The 22,849-nt window shown below is 38.2% G+C and overlaps 1 protein-coding gene and 1 non-coding gene across 2 annotated transcripts; one reads left to right on the forward strand and one right to left on the reverse strand.

The window, feature by feature from the left end:
- Positions 1-3,242: 3,242 nt before the first annotated feature.
- LOC138706718 (VPS9 domain-containing protein 1-like) lies at positions 3,243-22,782 on the forward strand. Its single transcript, XM_069836333.1, has 8 exons — positions 3,243-3,377; positions 3,537-3,711; positions 4,246-4,389; positions 8,273-8,504; positions 10,641-10,805; positions 13,971-14,170; positions 18,891-19,242; positions 22,125-22,782. The coding sequence occupies exons 1-8, from the start codon at positions 3,297-3,299 to the stop codon at positions 22,306-22,308; spliced, it is 1,533 nt and encodes a 510-aa protein (XP_069692434.1). The 5' UTR covers positions 3,243-3,296; the 3' UTR covers positions 22,309-22,782.
- Positions 5,587-5,659, reverse strand: TRNAC-GCA (transfer RNA cysteine (anticodon GCA)). Its single transcript has one exon. It is a non-coding gene; the product is annotated as a tRNA-Cys (tRNA).
- Positions 22,783-22,849: the final 67 nt, after the last annotated feature.

The raw sequence follows: 22,849 nt of genomic DNA on the forward strand, positions 1-22,849 counted from the left end.
TTTTTTTTTTTTATTTCCTTTCAACTGTTTTGGTAAATTCATTAACATTTTTAGATACTACACTCACAACATATTCAAAAACTTATGAAAGTCAATTGTGAAATCGTAGCTCACATTAGAGGTGGAAAAATTTAGGAAAAGCTCTAAATGGTTGCTCTTTCTGCTAATGGAAGTGCTTATTTAAAAAAAACGAAAGTAAGAGTACACATTTCCATTTGTTGACTAGTACTGATGATTTGTCAGTGCAATTAACTATTGTCAAACACGAATGTGTAAAATTTTCGGCCATTTTTTATTTATTCTGGAGACCTGATTGTGACTCAGGACCTCGCAGAGTGGGGATGATTGTGGAATATTTGTGGAAAGATGATGATGAGAGGAAATGGAAGAATCTCGAGAAAAACCCCTCATGCCACTCTGTCCACCACAAATTCCTTCGTGACCGAGATGGGGATCGAACCTGGATCGCCATGGTGGAAGGCAGATAGGCTAACCACTCGGCCATGGGTGAGATATTGATCGTGGCAAATATCTGATACGAAAGTGTGTGCTGTAAGTATTTTGGTTAAAATATGACAATTTTGTGTGTATATTTAAAGATTAAAGGCTGTACGCTATTAATTCATCAGATGCACAACTGCTCAGAGCATTGGATCTTCTCCATTTGTTTTCTAACATGCATGCCAGTAATCGTCTGTGTTGTTAACACTTCTATCAGCAGTTTAGTAATTTTGCTCAAGTTCTAGTTGATTCCTCTTCTCTGCAGAGGACACGTTTTGGGGATGTACACACAGTCATGTCAGAAACCACTTTTTTGAAAGTCTCCAAGAAATTATTAGACTAATGTTTTTAGGAATAATTTCGACAGTAATTTGCTTAATAAAATGTAATTAATTATTATTTTTGTTTTCTTATTTTTTTATTTTATTTTGGAACTAAACGTTTTCAATTGTGCTAATCAGTTATGTACATGGCTCGCATTCTGTTCATAATGAAAGTGCATCACAAGTATCTAGAATGTAGAATATAACTAATTTACTAATATTTATGTCTTACTATTACTTATGAATATAGAATGATTGATTGAAAGCATGTACAGTATTATAAAATCATAGAGAAAAATTATTTTTAAATTAATTAAAAATAGTTAAATCTGTGACTGGAGGAAAAAAGACCTTTGGGGAGGCCGAGACATAGATGGAAGGATAATATTAAAATGGATTTGAGGGAGGTGGGATATGATGATTGAGAGTGAATTAATCTTGCACAGTATAGGGACTGATGGCGGGCTTACGTGAGGGCAGCAATGAACCTGCGGGTTCCTTAAAAGCCATTTATAAGTAAGTACTTTGGTAAGCTATTTGTATGATAACCAGGACCAAAGCTTGCTCATACCAAAGCCCCATTCTCAATTCCTACAACTGCATCCACAATAGCGTCGTGAATTACAGGTTTGGTTCAACTTTGTCGAATATGGCAAAGTTCGGTATTTGCCGATGTTTGCTCCGTCATGCTTGTCATGTTTGTTTGGCCTTGTTATGAAAATATTCACTGTCCTCCACTTCCACCCCTTCATATTTTAACTGCTTAAAGATTTTAACACACATCTTGCAGTTAGTTTTTTATAGGTATGAGATAAAATGAGTTTTGCAATATCTTGGTTCCTCTCTGATGTTCGAACAGTACAGGACACTAATATACAAATACAGGTCATATTGTTGGTGCATTTCATCTACCAGTATCACTTAGGGAATTTTTTCCTTCAGCTTGTGATTACGTCATATTTACTGTTTATATTATAATATGGGTATTAATTGGTGAAAGTGAAGAATCTGAAGCATTGCATATACGAGTATGTCATTTTTATTCTAAAGTAACTGCTCAGGCCTGGGAAACAGCCACTCTCAGAGCACTTAGCTTCTCCTGCTACAGTTGCTTCAGCACTGATACACCAACTGCTCTGTTTACTATACAAGTTTGCCAGACCTGCTCTAAAGTAACTGTGGAAACAGGACATGAAAAAAAAAAATTAAACAATATTATTGAATAATGACCGGCCTCATGGTCTAGTGGTCAGAGCTTCTGACTATAGTTCATGAGGTCCCGGGTTCGATTCCCGGTTAGAGCACAGGAATTTTTCCTTAAAGGGGATTATTCCTGTGTTCGTCCATGGTCTGGAATTTAGGTTAAGTTTAGATTTAAGACCTTTCTTGGCACCACATTATCATAATCATCCTATCACATCATCGGGGTAATGTAACTCCGCCTTCCAGGCGCCCCAACCTCAGAAGTAGGTCAGGAGAGAAGAGAGAAGGCCAGGAGAGAAGACCAGGAATGTCGAAAAAGACAACCTGGTGGCATTGGATAAAAAATATATATATTATTGAATAAAGACTAGTATTTTCCTGGATCAAAAAATATTGTATTTTTCCTTGTACAAAAAAAAAAAAATAGCAAATGAAAGGCAAGTATTTTCCCTTCTCTGTATATCGTCTGAGATTTCACACTTTTGCCCATTAATTTGATTGATGTGGTAATCTGGTACCTAATTTATGGATAGCCACTGGCGTTATCTCGGATTAATTTATTGGACGTGACTCGTGATCCAAGATTGCGTTCAGAGGTTGGTTCGAATTCCGCCTGGGCCGATTATTCGATTGCATTTTTAATGGGGGTTTCTCCCTCAGTTGTAAGGCGATTGTCAACTAATGCCATGGCGAATCCTCGGACTCATTTTGGCATTCCATTGCATTTCGCTGTCATCAAAACTCAATATCGATGCAACCATGTAGTTGATATAGGGTCGTTAAATAGTTAAAAACCTTCTGAGTAGAGGCAATCATAGCAGTGATTTTTAACAAATAAATTAAATGTGATGTGGCTAAGTAAGTGGGCTTGTCCTTTTTTTTTTTTTATATATATAGGCCTATATTTACGTAGACCACCGGAACAAGGTAGCCAACAGTCTGGCTCACTTACACGCCTGCTCAAATATCCTTTGAGGAAATTAACATGAAATTAACATTAATAAAAATGAGTGATTAACAAAGGATTAGGGACCATATTTTCATATATTACTGGGAAAAAATGAGTGAGCTATTTCAACTTCCTGTGCTTGTTTTAGTAGAAAGTCCTACTATTCGTATTGTGGCAATGTGCAGAGAATATTTATAACTAATGTTGGTTGCACTAGTAGTTGTCAATTTTAAATCTATTCTCATGCGTCATTTGTTTGAAACTGTGGACAGTTTGAGAGTTCTTGGTAGGTTATTGTGTGTATGGACTAATTTTATGAAATGAGTGAAGAAAATATTAGAAGAAGAGTGGTTACAAGTCTTCGCAAAGCTATTGATTTTGAACAACAAAGTAATGACGTGGTAAGAATGTTTATACATTATTTAATAACACTTGCTGAAAATAATATGCACCGAAGTAGTGTTAATTTACATTGTAAAACAGTTCGAAAGATCTTGTGCAATTATATATTTACTTATTACGAGGAAATAATCTTAAATTAACTGTAAATTATATTTCAGGAGGCATATCGAAATTACTTGGAAGGTCTTGCTCTTGTAGCTGCAGCTCTTCAACAAGATGCAGACAGTTGTTGGACTCAAGGAAATCCCATTCTTACCGCAAAAGAACGAAAGAGCCTTGTTGGATTCGCTGAACAGAGTGTTTCGCGTCTTGTGCTACTACTTGATAAACAGGGTTGGATATGTTTAATTACGAAATTAAATATATTTTATTCTCATGAACAAAAATCTGAAGAAGGATTCATTTATTCAACACACACTTTTATTTATAAGTCCACTTACTCGGAATTTTGCATTGAAAAAACAACGAATATTTAGAGAGAATAATTGAGTTGCCATTTTTCATGAATCGCTACCCCGTCACGTGACATAAGAAATAAGATTATGCACCCAACGCACAGCAGCAGAGCAGTTAATACTCAAGGTCAGAGGCTACCCAATTTTTTCGACCATCTTTTATTCAATCTATAATTTCGGAATACTACAGCTAGGCTAGTATGGACACTTTTTTTTTTTTCTTTTTGTATTGGCTTATGAGAACTGAAGTTGTGCGCAGTTTGAGAAAGATTTGTACACGAGTTCATTAACAATGCCATAAATTTTGGAAGTGATGTACAACCGTTGTTTTTACGGAATTAAATCTCATACTATTCATAGAATTTACCCATTGCAGCTGGTAGGTACTTGACACAAGTGTACCTTTTTACAGATCAAGAGTCCAGCAATGTGTTTAAGGAAACAAGTCAAGTCACTGACAATGAAGGGGCCATGCGGAGTCACTGCCATGACTTACCAGCTGTGGTGACACCTGTTCCGTCTCCACAGCGAGGGAATGCTGCGAGAGAAGAAGCTTGTAAGTAATGTCCGCTCTGAGACAATATCCACACGGGAAACAATTACCTTGGCTTTTGTGTGCTGACAAGTGGAGGGTACATGGGAATACACATTTTAAGAAAAGCTATAAGTAGAGCTGAGACGAGATGTTATGGCACCAACCTGCGCGAAGTTTTAAATTGCTGGCCAGCAGGGTAGAGGAGTGGGGGTTGTTTGGGTTACGGTTCTCAAGCTCAGAGCGGCAGGCATATGTGTTTCATCTCTTTCTAAAAACATTCGTCCTACCTTAGTATCACCACTTTCCTACTCAAGAGTCCAAGGTATCTAATGGAATTATGCCCGCTATTCCATCTTTATATTCTTATTCTCTGTCCGAATCAGACGACTGATCTGTGCTGGAATCAGATGTCCCTAAGTTTATGGAAATGTTCTCCAAAATACTGTCCATCACGTGCTCACTTTCAATTGTTCTCTACTTTCTTCACATAATCATACACTGATATCCATTCTTGAAAGAAGCGATTTCAGAGTCGGCCTCTGCTTATGCGTAGCGGAGAAATTATAGAGGAGTCTTCTTAGGACTTCCTCATCAAAACTGTCTACAGCTGCAACAATCTTCTTTTTCGGCTGTGATTTTTCCGGACTGGAGAAAGAATCTGCTGTTCCTGCATCAACATTTTTCCCTTGTTTCTTGATTCTTGCCAAGGTTCGCTTTGAAATACCAGTGGCAGCCAGTACTCTTGCACACACGCTTTTCAATGGAATTGGTATTCCATTTACAGCCTATTCTGACATGAATTTCCATACATTGTATGCTATTTCATGTCCTTGACTATGAACTACTCTATGATTTCACACCTTAGACAATGCCATAATGAGGGCGCTCAGAAGGACAATGTTTTCAGTATTAGCAATAGCGGTAGTAGCAGGACGATCTGAACACTCGGAATGCTAGTAACCAACTAACCCAACACCCCTCCAGTTGAGTGTGAGGGCGAGTCCAAGCAAACGAACTAAAATGCGTCCCTCGCGCTGGTGCCATAACTTCTCGTCCGGGCTCTACTAGTAAGTTTAATGTTTTAATCCGTGCTAATCTCTGTAATAAAGAACTGAACAACAACAACAATCAAATTAATAAAAAGATTATAGATATATTAATTTGTCCTACAGAATTTATCTGTAATATTGACACTTAATATTTTAGGAGAAAAATTCGCTCCGGCGCCGGGGATCGAACCCGGGTCCTTGGTTCTGCGTACCAAGCGCTCTGACCACTGAGCTACGCCGAATTCAATCCACAGCACCAGATCGAACTTTCCTCCTTCGATGTTCCCCTTTGTGGCCTGACTCCAAATTAGGCGTATATAATTATGTTGACGTGTATCCAATGTTAACTGCCATTAACTCAGCTGAGTGACTTGTTGGCCGGGAATCCGCAGTTATATGCACTGCTAGCTAAGAGAATATTATAGATATATTAATTTGTCCTACAGAATTTATCTGTAATATTGATACTTAATATTGTGAATTTTATTAGTAACAACAATGTAATTTATTCGTCACAACAATAATTCCTTTCTACAATTCACCTTAAACGCTCTCGTCAACAATTGGATCTTCACTCAACACAGTATTCGTTATAGCACTCCACCGACGACAATGACAATTTACTTGGGCTATTACGCACAACAATGAACTGTTAATCTTAACTAATATTTACAAAGCACTATTTACAAATCAGAACTACCAGTTCTCAGTTCACAGTTCTTCTATCTCAGTCACTCGAGTTCACGGTATCTCGAACCACAGACCTTCAGAGACGGTTCACTGTACTCGAACTCGGGTCCCTCCAACTGCGGTCCACTGCACTCGAACTCAGGTCCCTCCAACTGCGGTCCACTGCACTCGAACTCAGGCCTTCGGATGCTGACGCAGATGCGGACGCACACTCGAGTCGAACTTCGGCACACAAGTCTGGCTTGCTTGCTCTGGCTTACTCACTGACTGAATAACTGAAAACTCTGCCCTAGTTCGCTGGTGCTTGCTCTTTTATGGCAAAATCATAGTTGCGAGAAATTTCTACAGGTGTGTAGAGAATTATCTCGATATCTCCACTTCGACGGACTTCTGGAATAGTTGGGAAGGTTGTTCCACATTCACTGCGTTAAGTAGCAGCTGCGCGCGCAGCCTCCCCTCGCGTGTAGGCTCCTTTCCCCTTTCCCCGTGAAGCCCGCGCGATATGCTCTCTCGCGGGACGCTGGTCGTGAGTTCGAATCTCACGTCGCTGTCACAATATTTTAGAAGAAAAATTCGCTCCGGCACCGGGAATCGAGCCCGGGTCCTTGGTTCTACGTACCAAGCACTCTGACCACTGAGCTACACCGAATTCAATCCACAGTACCAGACCGAACGTTCCTCCTTCAGTGTTTCCCTTTGTGGCCTGACTCCAAGTTAGGCATACATGTTGACGTTTATGTCCAATGTCAACTGCCATTATACTAGGGGTGCACTCAGCTGAGTGACTTGTTTGGCCGGGATTCTGCAGTTATGATGCACTGTTCGCTATGAGAATATTATGGATTTATTAATTTGTCCTACAGAATTTATCTGTAATATTGACACTTAACAAGTCACTCAGCTGACGATTATTATTGTACAGTACTTGAATTACTTGATAGAGATGATGGTGAGCGTGAAGTTTCTTTAGGGGAAAGAGAGAAATCTTAGGAGGAATTAGGTGACAGAAAATTTCAGGAGGGATTTCATTTATCAAAATCTACAGTGTCATTTCTGCTGCAACAAATGGACCACTTGAAATAACACAAAAACAGTCGTATTTCTCCTATGAATCGGCTGCTTATATTATGATTCTGTGCAACTGATATTTTCTGAATTTTAAGAGGAAACACTCTAGTATGTATTTCTCTACATCACTGGCTGAACGAAAAGAAGTTATGGCTGGATCTTAGGATAATGTACAGTTCCCTGGTGTAGATGGAGTCCTGGATTGTACACACGTTCCTACTAATCTTCTGTATCCTTTTCCTTTATGGAAATTCCATCTTTTTTAAGTAATCTATTTAAATCTAGTAATTAAATCTATCAATACTTCAACCTCATATTGGGATCTAATCATTTTTGCATTCAATTTTCCATTTTGTACGATTTTAACTTAACAGCACTGAAAAACAAAACAATGCAACTCACAAACAAATGCAGCGCGAAAATATAGGACATGTTCGTTTTGATGTAGAATGGAGTAAGGACAGTCATTTTTAGACGTTGATTATTATTTTTGCAGAGATATGGATGCTTTCCTTTATTCATCTTGTAGAAACAGTGTACCATCTGTACACTTTACTCTGGTTAAATGAGGTGTCAGCTAACCATGTTTAAGTAATCAGTAGTTATGAATGGTGCACAGAAATTACATTTTAACCACGGTTACTGTTTAATCATAGTTTCATTAGCTATGATTACTGCCTTTTTAACCGAGGTTGATGCACTTCGCCATAAGTACTGTCAGTGACTCAGGAGAAGACGAGAGCGGACTGAGAGGAAGGGATGGGAACAGATAATGTAAGACAACACGTGAAATATTTGTACTGCAGTAAGCGGAAACATTAGGTCTCCTTCTGTTCAACTTAGCTTTAATTCCCATACGCATTGTTACCCATGTTTCCTGCACAGTAATAACCTGGCTACTGGGATGCTTATCTGAGCGATGTTTATAATAATCAACAGCGATAGTCAAGAAGGTCACATTCTTTCCGCTCGTCTTCTCCTGAGTAACGGACAGTACTGTTGATGGTATGGGAGACAAAATGTCATGACCTTGCATGCCCTGGCAGGTGGAGCTGGACTTGTAATGAATGAGATGCCTTGACTATATTTGCTGACAGGTGGGGCTTGTGAGGAGTCTCCTATAGCTCGTATGCGTCATGAGAATAAACTACTAGTGGCACGTTATTCAACAAGACTGCGAGCTGCCACAACTGCCAGCCAGCGCCAGAATCTGCAGTTGGAGCTGGAGCGACGGCTGTCGGAGAACACAGCCATAGCCAGGCAGCGACAGGAGACGTGGGAGCAGCACCGCAGTGAGGTGGCTGCCCGCTGCCACCGCCTTGCAGAGAGGTACGTGCACACGGTCACCCAGCTGCTGTAATGTTTCTTATTATGTTTTTTTTCCACGTCCTTTTGCTCCTTTTATTTTTAACCTTTTCTCGTATCTCTCTACATCTTTTCTACCTATTCTTTTTACACTGGCTATGCCTAGGAGTGCCAAAAACCACATCAACTGTTTCCCTAGAAATTGAATGTAATATTCAACTAATCAGACACTATATATCACAAAAGGATCTAAAACTACATTTAAAATTGCAAGCCTCAACCAGATCTCAGATGTTCTTCAAACTGTCAGATGATATCCTGTGTAATTTCTATAAAATAAAAAAAAAGAAGAAATACCATTCTATATCACAGACACACTCATTGCTAAAACTCCAGTTGTGAACGAAATTCCTCCATGGAAATGAGTGATTCCAAAACATAGCATACAAATTCCAGGAAATCATTCCAAAAGTGATCCTCCATACATTCTTAAGTTAGATCCCATGGAACTACTCTGCAGCACATATAAGGATCACCTTCAAATTTATACAGATGGATCTCTAAATCCTAATAATGGGACATCAGGAGCAGGGTATTATATTCCAAAATATCAAGAAAGTTATTTCATACCATGTTCATCCTCCTCCAGTCTTGACACTGAATTGCTAGCTATTGATGCTGCTCTTCAGTGTGTTACTCAAATTTCTGAAAAATCTATTTGCATACTTACCAACTCCAAGGGGGCTATATTTAATATAATTAAATATGTGCCAAACCTATATGCACATAGAATTATTCCAATTCAGAAACAACTAAGTAAACTAAAAGAACTCCAAAAGGAAATAACATTTCAATGGATACCTAGTCATTGTGGTATACCTGGAAACGAGAAAGTCGATAATATTGCAAAACAGGCAACATATTTACAACCAAGACCCCTTCAAGTGATATCTCTATCCAGTGCTTTTGCTTCAGTAAAGTCTCATTTTACAAACTTATGGATCAACAATTGGCTCTCTTCTGACAAAGGAAAAATTTTACAGTCTGTACAAAAGAAACCAAATGACCTGGAAATGTACAAAAACTTGACATTTTTAACAAGAGCCAGAACAGGTCACATTGTCACTCAATTGTACCTACACCGATTTCACATTTCTGATAATCCTACTTGTCTGTGGTGTAATAATCATGATGAAGATCTGGAACACATTCTTCTATACTGTCCATCCATAAACCACAAAAGAAGTAAATTAAAATCATCAGTACCAGTTGCAGAAGACACAGCCTTGCAGTATATATTGACTACACCCCACCTCTGGCTACTAGCAACAGGCATCTATAATGAACACCGATCAAAATACCCCTCATTTCTCGTGAAAAACAGCAACTGAATAGACTACAGTGGACTATAGTGGACTTTATGTTGTCAGCAAACAGCTGGATATATTAAGAAGATTGATTGATTGATTTTTACACTGGCTAATCTACATTTTTAATGAGGTGCCTGAAGCTATCACTTCTAAGTGTTAAGATGATTGTTACATGGTGAAGCTGGAGAATTAGAAGAGTTAATACAACAAGAAATGTGGAATTTATCCCCCGCATCTTTGACTTCTTGTGATGTGGAGAGGTCATTCTCGGTGTACAAAAATCTGTTTTGTGATAGGTGTAAGTGTTTCAGTGCTTCACCACGGAAAACATGAAAATTACATTCATTGTTTCTTGCAATTCTCAGCTTTAAAGTGGGTGAAAGATAGAGTGGAACTCAAATAGATTGTTTAACTATGTTTGTTGCAATCTACAGGGTTTTTCACAGCTATGTATTGAGGTTTTAAAAACTGTCGTGTTTTTACTCAATTTAAAAATAAAAACAATTACGAGCTTCTGTTTTGCGAAATTTGTAGTTCATATTTTAAAAGTTTATACAGCATATTTGCATGCATATTTCAAGCTTCATAAATGCATATAAATCTGGGCTCTAGTCATTATGTGTATGACATGTCAGTTTTCCAACAATAAAGATCTGATAGCAATGCAGTCGTATATCCCAGTAAATACGGTTTTGTCATTGTCTTGTGATATATTAACCTGATTAAAATATCTATCTTGTTCAAGACGAATATTGACTGCGTAAAATGTAGAGACTGAATTGTGTTGCAGCAAATTCCAAATAAACGAGAAGATTGAGAGTGGCACCATCACTGAGGCAGACTTCAAGAAGCAGAGAGTGTACTCAGCCGCACTGCAGTTCGAGGAGGAGAACTCATGGTTCAAGAAGCTGAAACAGGACGTCTTGTTCCAGCCACATGACGAAAGGCTGCAGAGGTGAAGTTCGTGTATATAAAGAAATGCGTAGGACAAGGAGTTTCATGATTGACTGTCTGCTGCAGAAGTTATGAGACTTTTTGACAAAAATGATCATTTAATGTAATACTAACTGCTGTATGATTGTCAATTATTCTCATCTTTGTAAATTTATAGTTATTGCTTAAGTTATGAAACCATTTCTGAGCTTAGGTACAGAATAATACAAAAAATGACTTAGTTGTTGCAAGGTTTTATTCTTGAGCTGAATAGACAATGAATTTTGGGTAAATATCCAGAAGAACTCCTTCAAAATGAAACTAAGTTCATTAGTACTCTTTACTTTTTCATAATCTTACCTTTCTCTAAGACTAGGTATATTTTCACTAATCTAGAAATGTATTTGAAGCTCTGTTTTTTTTTTAAGGAGTTTCTTTTGTCAAAACAAAATCAATGGTTCAGTGAACTTGTAAAAATTTATATGGTTAAATACTCTTTGTCCCTTGTGGCAGCTCACGAATAGTGAGAAGATTTCTGAATTTCAATTTTCCTTTGGAGTAAAAGAAATTCCAAAACCCCCGATTTTTTTACCCAAAAATAAAAACGCCAAGAAAAAATGAGCGGGAAAATTAATATTTCGAATAAGTTAAAAAAAAAAAGAAATCTAAAAACTCCAAATTTTCTCAATTAAATTCAAAACGCACAAAAAAAAAAAAAAAGAAAAAGAAAAAAAAATCGCAAAAAAAAAAAGGGGGAAAAAACTTTAAATATAGACAACTCCAAAGTTACATTTCAATTTATAATAACAATCAACTTAACATCCTAAGCTAATATAGTCTAATCTAATCTAACCTATGTCAGTGACGACACAGTTCAGTAAATGACTACGATGACTTACCTTACATTAATGGAGAGGTGGATACATTTCTCCCACTTTCATGAAAAAATAATGCATTTGTTCACGATGATCTGGTTATACCCTCTTGAACATTGTAAGATAGCAAAATATCCAATGTATATAAGTACGATCTATACACATCAGAAAAAAAACAACACTATGGCTGTGGACCACTTCTAATTGGCCGATATCCATCGCCATTCTTACACAACCATATAAATTCTGTAGCACATACACTACAACCTCCACACAAATCACCATCACGAGACATAGAACTAAATGCTCTTTCCATCATCAGAACTAATGTCAAAGTGACAGAGACAAAATGAAAACAAGTGAATATTGAATTGATGTGATGTCATCAACCACTGTCTTACACACATCAAACACAACCAACATGGTTTAGGACCACTTCCGTAAGTACGTAAATATAACAAATCTAAACTATGATTGCTTTCCACTCACTTTTTCTAAGTGTTCCCACATTAGGAATAATAATCAGAAGATTTTAAAATATTAATTTCATAAAAAACCAAAACCAATATTTATAGATAATTACCCCATGAACTAGTCCTAAATTGTTGTTTTCTAATGCCAGGCGTTTGACAATAAAGTCATTTGACCTCTTGCACTCCAATATTTTTCAAAGATATTATCATGGTCAGCCACTGAAGCACAGATTTTGAGGTGTTCCGAATCCATTTCTTGGTTTGAGTTGCACAATGGACAGTTAGGGGACTGATATATTCCAATACTATGCAGGTGTTTGGCCAAACAATCATGGCCTGTTGCCAATCTAAATGCAGCTACGGACGATTTTCGTAAATTGTAATTCAGTCAGACATGATAATCTTTATCCCATGGTACTGGACTTATTGTGGAGTTATGACATTCTTTAATTTTATGTGCTTAGACGCGAATTTTATTGGTCTATGTTATTGGTATTAATGCAGTACAGATTTTTCCAAGGTTCTCCAGAGATTGGAGCTTTTTATGAATGCTGTCCGAGTGTGTTATATTATTAATGATTAAAAAAGAAAGTGATGGTCATAAGTTTTATTTTTATGTGAAACATGTTTTTAACAAAGTTCTGCGATTTTAAGTATTCTGACTTAAATAACTGCACACGCACACATACACACACAAAGACATGCTGCATATACAGGGTGATTCAGACCACCCGTAACAGTAATTTATTTCGGAAACTAGTGCATGAACATTTTCGAGACAAAAATATTTATAACTAAACCACATGTGAACTTTCACTTGAGCTTGATTTTATCAATCAGCTCTAACAGGAGGTAGAGTCAGTGGCGTATCACTTTAAAATTTCAAATGGCAGTCGGGGTCAAATAGGGTACCATTTGATAGAGCTCTTCAAAACAAACAACTTCCATAGGAAACGTTTTTATTAATTCATACTCTTTCAATGAGAAACTGTACGAAAAGGCAATGGGTGATTTGGATCACCTGTAAGTCATTTATTTCGGAAACTAATGCATGAAAATTTTCGAGACAAAAATATTTATAACTAAATCACATGTGAATTTTCACTAGAACTTGATTTCATCAATCAGCTCTAACAGGAAGTAGGTCAGTGGAGTATCACTTTAAAATTTCAAATGAGAGTCAGGTCAAACAGGGTACCATTTGATAGAGCTTTTCAAAACAAACAACTTTCATAGGAAACGTTTTTATTAATTCCTACTCTGCCAGTCACTTGACCACGCCGAAGTATTAGGAGTCACTGACAGTGTTAGAAGAAGAGTACAGGTGTGTGCTGCTCAGAACGGCAGACAGTTTGAACATTTATAAAAAAATTAATGCAATTGTCAAGCCTTTCAGTAACATGTCAACATTAATAATTGTCTTGCTTACATTTTCGTCTTGTAACATTTCTCAATACTGAAGACATTGTCTTTTTGTACGTTTTCTCATTGAAAGAGTAGGAATTGATTAAAACGTTTCGTATGAAAGTTGTTTGTTTTAAAGAGCTCTATGAAATGGTACCTTTTTTGACCCAACTCCCATTTGAAATTTTAAAGTGATACGCCACTGACCCTACTTCCTGTTAAGGCTGATTGATGAAATCAAGCTCAAGTGAAAGCCCAGATGTGGTTTAGTTATAAATATTTTTGTCTCGAAAATGTTCATGCACTAGTTTCCGAAATAAATTACTGTTATGGGTGGTCTGAATCACCCTGTATAAATCAATGTATTTATAATGAAAATATAGCAATAGAAAGTTTGTAAAATACTGGTTCATTACATGGTTTTAATGTATTCAGGGATGTGATTGGTCGGATCCTGGATCGCAGCCACCCAGTGGGTGCAATGCTGTGCCAGATGCAGTATGCAGTGCTGGACAAAGTGAACCCGATCATCACTAAGCACCAGTCCTTGCTTGCCCAGCGCCATCGCAGCGAGACAGATTATGCACTAGAGGAGCACAAGGCCTTCCGCAGGCACTTTCAGAATATCGCAGCTGGTGAGTGTGCATACTTCATGTTATTTGATGTTACAGTTTAAAAGAATACCTCAATAACGAGTTAATTTTGTTGTTTGAAGTGCCTTTCTAACGACTGTTACTACCACTGCTGCTACTGCTACCACATCAGCCACCAGCATTGTTACTGGTGACATTGTTATGCAGCATGTATACTCCCCAGCAAAAAGAATGGGCTGCTGACAATTTATAATATATATGATGACGCAGAATATCTGCATGGAAATATCATATGTACTTCGGTACATTAAAATAATATATATGATATGCGTAAATCACTTCGTGATTTAAGACGGCGCTTATTCCATTGGATCCCGGCCAGCTAGTCACTCATAACGAGTGCACCTCAGCACATGTGTGGACTTCGGTCCTACGTTCATAGACATGCAGAGGGCGGCCACTAGAGGGAACCCAAGAGTTGGAACTTAAACTGAGACGATTCTGTCCGATGCCGGGGTGGTATCCGGTGTGGCTTAGTGGATAAAGCATCAGCACGTAGAGCTGAAAACCCGGGTTCAAATCCCGGCACCGGAGAGAATTTTTCTCCGTTCCATTACTCTTTCATCGGACAATTTACAAGTTCCAGATACATAATATTGTGCATACTTGTCTCGTAAAAGCAGATGACACATAATTAAACCATTTAAATTTGCTGTATTTTGTTTAAGTGTGTGAAGTATCTTATAAAATGGATTGGGGGGCCTCTGAAGAGAGAAATAATACTACAATAAACTTGATAAATACAAAATCGAAGCAAATATGAACATGAAAACCACTTATTATGCCAATCTGGTATTATCAGTTCCAAGAACGTAGATTTTTTTTATTTTAGTAGGTTATTTTATTATCAACATCTTAGGTTATTTAGCGTCTGAATGAGATGAAAGTGATAATGCCGGTGAAATGAGTCTGGGGTCCAACACCGAAAGTTACCCAGCATTTGCTCATATTGGGTTGAGGGAAAACCCCAGAAAAAACCTCAACCAGGTATCTTGCCCCGACCGGGAATCGAACCCGGGGCACCTGGTTTCGCGGCTAAATGTGCTGTTACTCCACAGATGTGGACAAGAGCGTAGATCATTACAACATGGGTCAACAAAGCGAGTAGTACTAGTTCAAGGTTTTTAGTCTCTGACAATCTTAATTTTTTTAAATACTAATTTCCCTATCATATATCTCGCAGAGCTAGAATTATGTGGCGATGTCTCTTACATTTTATGTCCAAACTCTAATAAATAACAACGTCCTTCCACTTCTTTCAAGCATATATAGCTCGTGCAAGAAACGATTACCAAAAACCAATGGTGGCGTTGCTGTCTGTTTTGACGTGTGTATTAGGCACGCCGAGGAGGGAGAGGTGCGAGCCGATGGAAGTACTGTCTCTTCCAAGAAGATGAACAAATGAGGACATCGCTGTGGAAATAAAGAACGTAGCAAGAGAAAAATTCGAAGCTAATTAAACGCGCAACATATGTTTACGAATGAAATAATAATACCGTGCGATACAAAACATGTATTCACATGCAATGGAACAAACTAAAGTCGTAATGTAACTATCACAACGCAAGACTGATTCTATCGATGTCATTTCTCTTCCGACTGTACTCTTGAATATCATTCAAGTTATCTCGTGACCTTTCCTGTCGCCCGCTCTTCCTTATCGCAGTGTTTGATTCGCATTCCTTCCGTCGGTAATCCGTGCTTGCGAGACCTATACCTGTCTGTAAATAAAATGGTCTGACTCGGCATTAATCTTGAATATGACAGACATGCAACAGATCTGTCAATGAATGTATCTTGTGGACTCCATATCACGCAGGCTGAGGGCAGTTGACGCAGGTGATTTGTGGATGAGATACTAGTTTCTACCACAGGCATTTATTTATTTATCTGTCTGTCTATTTCAATCAATCTTCTTAATGTATCCAGCTGTTTGCTGACAACATAAAGTCCATTGTAGTCTATTCAGTTGTTTTTCACGAGAAATGAGAGGTATTTTGGCTGTCTATTTATTTACGGTATTTGTTTGTTTTATGCTCTTCCGTTTTTTTAGAAAGTGAAATATTATTTTGTTTATACACGCCAGGTCTCATTTGCACAATACAACAGGCCACTTTGCTTCAAAGTTATCAAAATACATCATTCCTTAGTCTTCTTTGCGTACTCTTGCTGAAAATGTGGTAAATATCTTTCACACATTTTTTCTTACTGTGTTAATGTGTAATGAACCTAAGCATTGCGCAAGTGTGACACACACAGGTTTAATCTTTTACAGGTAATTAGTCATGCTTTCCCCATGGTATTTTTATTTTAGTAGGTTATTTTACAATGCTTTATCAACAGCTTAGGTTATTTAGCATCTGAATGAGATGAAGGTGATAATGCCGGTGAAATGAGTCCGGGGTCCAGCACCGAAATTTACCCAGCATTTGCTCATATTGGGTTGAGGAAAAACCCCGGAAAAAACCTCAACCAGGTAACTTGCCCCGACCGGGAATCGAACCCGGGCCACCTGGTTTCACGGCCAGACGCGCTGACCGTTACTCCACAGGTGTGGACTTCCCCATTGTATAATATGAAAGACAAACCCATTAATTTCGTACTTGCTTTGAATGTTTCATTTCGAAAGTAAAAAAATGGAAATTTGTGACCAATAAATATACAATTCAGCGTTGTTAGTAAAAAAAAAAAATTTTTAAGCAGGTACAAAATTCCCAAAAAACGGGAAAAACGAGCAAAATTCACGACAAATCGCAGTAGTTAAACGTGTCTACAGAACGAGTTTCGTTAATACCAAAAAAAATTTTAACTTTCTGATGCAATTAGCAGAGATTTGTGAAAAATAATTTGCAAAAATTGGATGTCCGAAGTAATGTGATATATGTACCTGTCTCGAATTCACCAGTAACATTAAACTCCTAAATTTACAGTAAAACCCCGATAAGATGCTGTTCAAGGACTGCGTATTAGGCTGGTATACTAATTTTGACTAACATACAGTATTTGTTAGCATTTTTCTTTATTGAAATACATGATTCATGGAAGGTAATACAGTATTACTCTTACGTAATTACTGTACTGTACATCAAAGACATTTACAATATGTACTGTATTTAATTCTTTCGAAAAAAAAAAAGTCATTTATAGTTGTTTGTTGTGTGCGTGTTCTCCAAGTCCTCATGTTTACCACACTTCAGTTTCCTGCTCTTACATTCTCCCGACGTCGCAGCTGCAGTGATTGAGTCACGATTTTTTATTATCGTCCTTAATGTTGATGATGGGATTCCTAATGAATCAGAGAGTTGTTTCTGATTAATAGTACTGTTTTCATCGTACTTTAGCAGGATTTTCAGAAAGCATTTTCGTTTAACATTGTAATCACATTTGCAGACACTTCAATACACTAAAGGACAACAAACTGATCAGCAAACATTTCCAGAATTTTAATACGGTCGAGTTAGGAATGTTGTTTGAGAGAGAGGGTTAGCAAAGGGTGGAGTATTGTAACTGTATGTAGGCTTTAAACACGCAGGTAAAGAGTCGAATAAGAGAATGTAACAAGAGGGTGGGGTATTGTACAGTATGAAGATTTAAATGTGCAGATAAAGGGTTGAATACCAGTATTTTTCAGGTTAATGGCACCAGTGAGTTCAATGGCCAAAATGTTTCGTTACTGTTACAATATATTGCTGAGAATTCATCGAAAATATTCCAAAAAAATAGCATATTATGTGGGACTTGAGCACAACAAACGGGGTATTTTATAAAGGCGTTATATATGAAATGTGCAGGGACCGGACAAAAAAGTGTATTACACGGGATAGTGTAATAAGCGTCTTATCAGGTTTTACCAGCGAATACGGATTATAAAGAATGGACTCTTCGTGTCGGTACCTTTGATGTAGCCGGACTGATTTCAATGACCTTCAAGCCAGCTAAAGCGTCAGATTCTGCTTTCTCCCTAGAGTTGGCGCTGACATCACACCAGCTAGCAGTCGACACAGCGGAAATATAACACACACAATTAATACATCTAGGTACATTATGTACTCAAATAAAATAAATTGGATCCATAAAATAATAAATCCTTCATTAACTGCAATGTCTAGACTCTAGAGTTCCTTTATAATGAAAGTTGAGATGTTGACCCCAACAACAATTAAAATATGTAATGATTTGATAACACTGAAAATGGAAAAACAAAACTCTTACGAGAAGTAAAACCATATACCTATATTATATTATATACAAATATTAAACGAATTCGATACTTAATTTTATAATGTATTATAATATTTTATAATATAATGTATTATATCTGAAATATAAAATACCCGTATTATTATTACAACTAGTTTGTCACTGAGAAATAAGGAAAAGCTGTTAACTTGAATTTATTTGAAGCAAAGCGTTACTGGATTATGCAATAAGGTAGGCGATGTTTGGATCCTGTGTCTTAACTCTATTCTCAATTATCATCTTAGCGTATGCTCGATTACAGTACCTCTAGCGCTTGAAAGTGGAACTAGCCGCTGGCGCACAGAGAAACAAAACACAGGAAAATTCGCTCAGTGTCCATTCTTTATAATCCCTATTCGATGGTTTTACTGTATATTTCTAGATCTGATTGTTTTAACACTTGTAGTATTGTCACAGTATAGCCTACGTATTCAAACAGTCTCGAGCCTCTTTGTTGTTTCAGATATAAAGCGAGACATAAAACTGCTAGAAACTCTGCTGATCACGATAGTGGAACCGCTCGGTAGTGACAGAGGCCGTGGCATCATAACAGAGATGCTGCACCAGGTGTACTTTGCCCCCGTGAAGCATCACCTTATCATCTTGTTGAGGCTGGTGACCCACAATGACGAAGTGGAGTTGGAGGCAGCAATTAGTGGGCAGGCTGTTGATGCTGATGCCGACACACGGCAGGCGTGTGCCATGCTGCGGCATCTGCCATCACTGCACAGTCCCTGCCACATGTTGGACAGCCTCGTGACCACACTGAAGGCCCTGGCATCCACGTCGGACGAGAACAACCACTGCAAGTCACTGTGAGTGCAGCCACAATTGTTGGGGATCGTATTTTTTGGTACTAACGATACACTCTAAATTTTCCAGAATTAACTTACGGTACTTCTTTCTTCTGTATTCCTAAAATATCACATTTTAGCAAAAACGAACTTGCGAAATAACGCGAAATTTGGATCACTGTACGAAATGTGTCAATAACCACAAAATATGTAAAAATTATTAAATATGTATCAAAATTTTATCAAGTGTTGTTAAGTAACATGTTTCTGAATTCTGTTTTAGTTAATTTGTCAATAACTTGGTATTTCCTGTTTGGATATTATGTGCACTCACATTTATGAATGTATGACGATTTGTCTGAGACAGTTTGTAGTGCAAATTTTAGAAGACCTATGCACAGTATGTATAATATTTTGTGTACAAGTTAATTTTAAAATCCATTCCCCGAACTGGTGTATCCAAGCATTGTACTTGTACTCCTAATAGTGAGAAAAAATTTATTTTCACTCAACTATGTACTTCTTGATATTGTCTCTTCCTCTTTTTAGGGGATCTACCAGTGTCCAGACAAAGAATTTGCTTGCGTGGACTTTCCATAATGACATACATCTTTACATTTTATAAATTGCTACTTCCTAGAGGTGGTGTGTGACAGTGTTTTGCCCTTCACAGCTCTGAACTGTGACAGCTTCGGAAATATTGCTGTGACAGATAATAACGATTTTGTCACACTGTGATTTTTGTGCTCGGATGATTCTTGGTGACTGCGAATGTTGTAACATTTTGGCATTCACAGTCATTCCTTAAAGACGACGACAGGCAATACATGCCACTTTCCAACAGTGATGTCATCGGTCGTAATGTAGAAGTGTCTTGTTGCTTTAGTCAAGTCTTCAATTTCGTGATCATTTTACAAAATTAACCCTTTGCGGTTGGATTTAAATACCGCAGTCAGTCTGCGCGAAAAATGTGTCAGATGCTTCCCGCCATGGGACTGCAATGTGGATGTTGCAGGGGCGGATGTCACCCGAGATGGAACACGGATTTAAATATTGCAGTCACTCTGGGATGCAACGCAGATATTACAGTGGCGGATGTCGTCCGACATGGGACTCAAAAGGGTTAAGAAATGTAACTGTTCTTTGCAAGGAGGAGGGATATCAGAATGATCCGGGCATTACAGTCAAAAAGCATAGTACAGTCCAGAATACACCGAACACGAATTTTCGTTTTGAGATCCAAACTATTCTTGGCGTGTTCTTAAAGTAAGTTCCAAAGGGGTGTAGTAAGTAAACGGGAAGATATTTACAAACTATTTTTGTTGCATTGTATTCCCCACACTTCAATTACTTCTCAACATAATCTCCACCATTATTGAGGCATTTATCGAGTCGTGGCACAAGTCTTTCTATCCCCTCATTGTAGAATTCGCCCGCCTGCAATGCGAACCATCCCGCACTGCTGTTTTCACTTCGTCGCCATCAAAACGTTGACCACAGAGGAACTTCTTGAGGTACAGGAAGAGATGAAAGTCACTCGGAGCCAAATCCGGGCTGTAGGGGGGATTGTCAATTTGTTCCCAGCCAAATTTGGAGATGAGATTTTGGGTGTCGTCGCCATCAAAACGTTGACCACCGAGGAACTTCTTGAGGTGCAGGAAGAGATGAAAGTCACTCGGAGCCAAATCCGGGCTGTAGGGGGGATGGTCAATTTGTTCCGAGCCAAATTTCGAGATGAGATTTTGGGTGTCGTCGCCATCAAAACGTTGACCACCGAGGAACTTCTTGAGGTGCAGGAAGAGATGAAAGTCACTCGGAACCAAATTCAGGCTGTAGGGGGGATGGTCAATTTGTTCCCAGCCAAATTTCGAGATGAGATTTTGGGTGTCGTCACCATCAAAACGTTGACCACCGAGGAACTTCTTGAGGTGCTGGAAGAGATGAAAGTCACTCGGAGCCAAATCCGGGCTGTAGGGGGGATGGTCAATTTGTTCCCAGCCAAATTTCGAGATGAGATTTTGGGTGTCGTCACCATCAAAACGTTGACCACCGAGGAACTTCTTGAGGTGCTGGAAGAGATGAAAGTCACTCGGAACCAAATCCGGGCTGTAGGAGGGATGGTCAATTTGTTCCTGTCCTCATGATTTTTTTCATCGACAGCACGCACCAAATTGTCATTGACCAAAGATGGCCGACCGGTATGCTGCTCGTCATGCACAGAGACGCGGCCCTCTTTGAACTTCCTAACCCATCTCCTGACCATTCCATCACTAATGTCATCATCACCATACACCTCACAAAGTTGACGATGAATGTCAGCTGGTTTGATGTTTCTCGCATTCAAGAAATAGATAACAGACCGCATCTCACAGTCGACGGGGTGCTCGATCACTTTAAACATTTCAACTGATCATAACTAACCCCACACACGGACTGAAGCTCTGAAACTGCATACACAGCTTGCCTGAGGGCTGAAGAAGAAAACACGCATGCGCAAAATAACGATTGCAGCGATGCGACGGCTATAATTGAAAACGGAACTTCCTTTAAGAACACGCCTCGTAATTGGTATCTCCTTGTAAATAACTTCCTATGTAAATACTTGCGAAACCTAGTGTCGCCAAAATATAAACTAAGCAGGTTTCTACATTGTGTTAGGTGTTAAAACTGTTATATCTGCTGTAGTTTTATGACAACTTTTTATTTTTCTTCAGTGCTATTCATTTAAATGGATGCTCAAGTTATTGTAGCAACTAAAATAGTAGCAGAGATGTTACCCATCGAAATAGTGGCAGTTTTAACACCTAAATTTTATTATTTCACCAAACTATACAGTCCCTAATAATCTTGCATAGATACATCAATGGAAGAGGTGGCAAGTAACATGTTTTCTGTGTTGATAGGGGCGCAGATGACCTTCTCCCACGATTGACAGCTGTGGTCATTTTGTGCAGAGTTCCCAGTCTGCTAGCCGAGGCCACGTACATGGAAAACTTCATGCCGACAGAGAGAGCACTGGGAGAAGGGGGCTATGCTGTGACAGTCTTGCAGAGTGTCATGTCGTGTCTCTTGCCCCATTCAGGCTGAAGAGCCCAGTAATTTGGTACATTCCCCGAGTCTTTGATCCCTTGAGTGGAGGGATTTTGTAGAAATGAAATGCTGATTTGAATAATTGGTCTCTGATAACCAGTTTAGTTAAGAAGAGAGAAATCGTAGCCTCTTTAAGAAATAACAGAATGCAGACTAATTAAATCGAGAGTGTTTGTAAACAGAATAATCCTAACAAACTAGTACTGTTACTAATTTCTTATTATACCAAATATAAGGAGAGAAAATTATGATGCGACAAAAAATCGATTTTGAAATTTCCACGGAAATACACATTTTTAGTGTTCTCTAGAGAAAAAGTGGTTTTCCGGCATGTTGTCGACTGTGTATAGTGATTTCTTCTAAATAATACGACAGAATTTGTTCGTACTTCCTAAACTGGAAATGATGCATATGAATTTTACTAAAAGATTAACGAATATTTATTTAAGAAAAAAAAAAAAAGAAGAAAAACACAAATGATGTTTTACTCGAAATCAAGAATAAACATTTTGTTTTATGATCATGTGATAAATGAAAT

This window comes from Periplaneta americana, chromosome 9 (assembly GCF_040183065.1).
Source record: "Periplaneta americana isolate PAMFEO1 chromosome 9, P.americana_PAMFEO1_priV1, whole genome shotgun sequence".
NCBI classification, from domain to species: Eukaryota; Metazoa; Arthropoda; class Insecta; order Blattodea; family Blattidae; genus Periplaneta; species Periplaneta americana.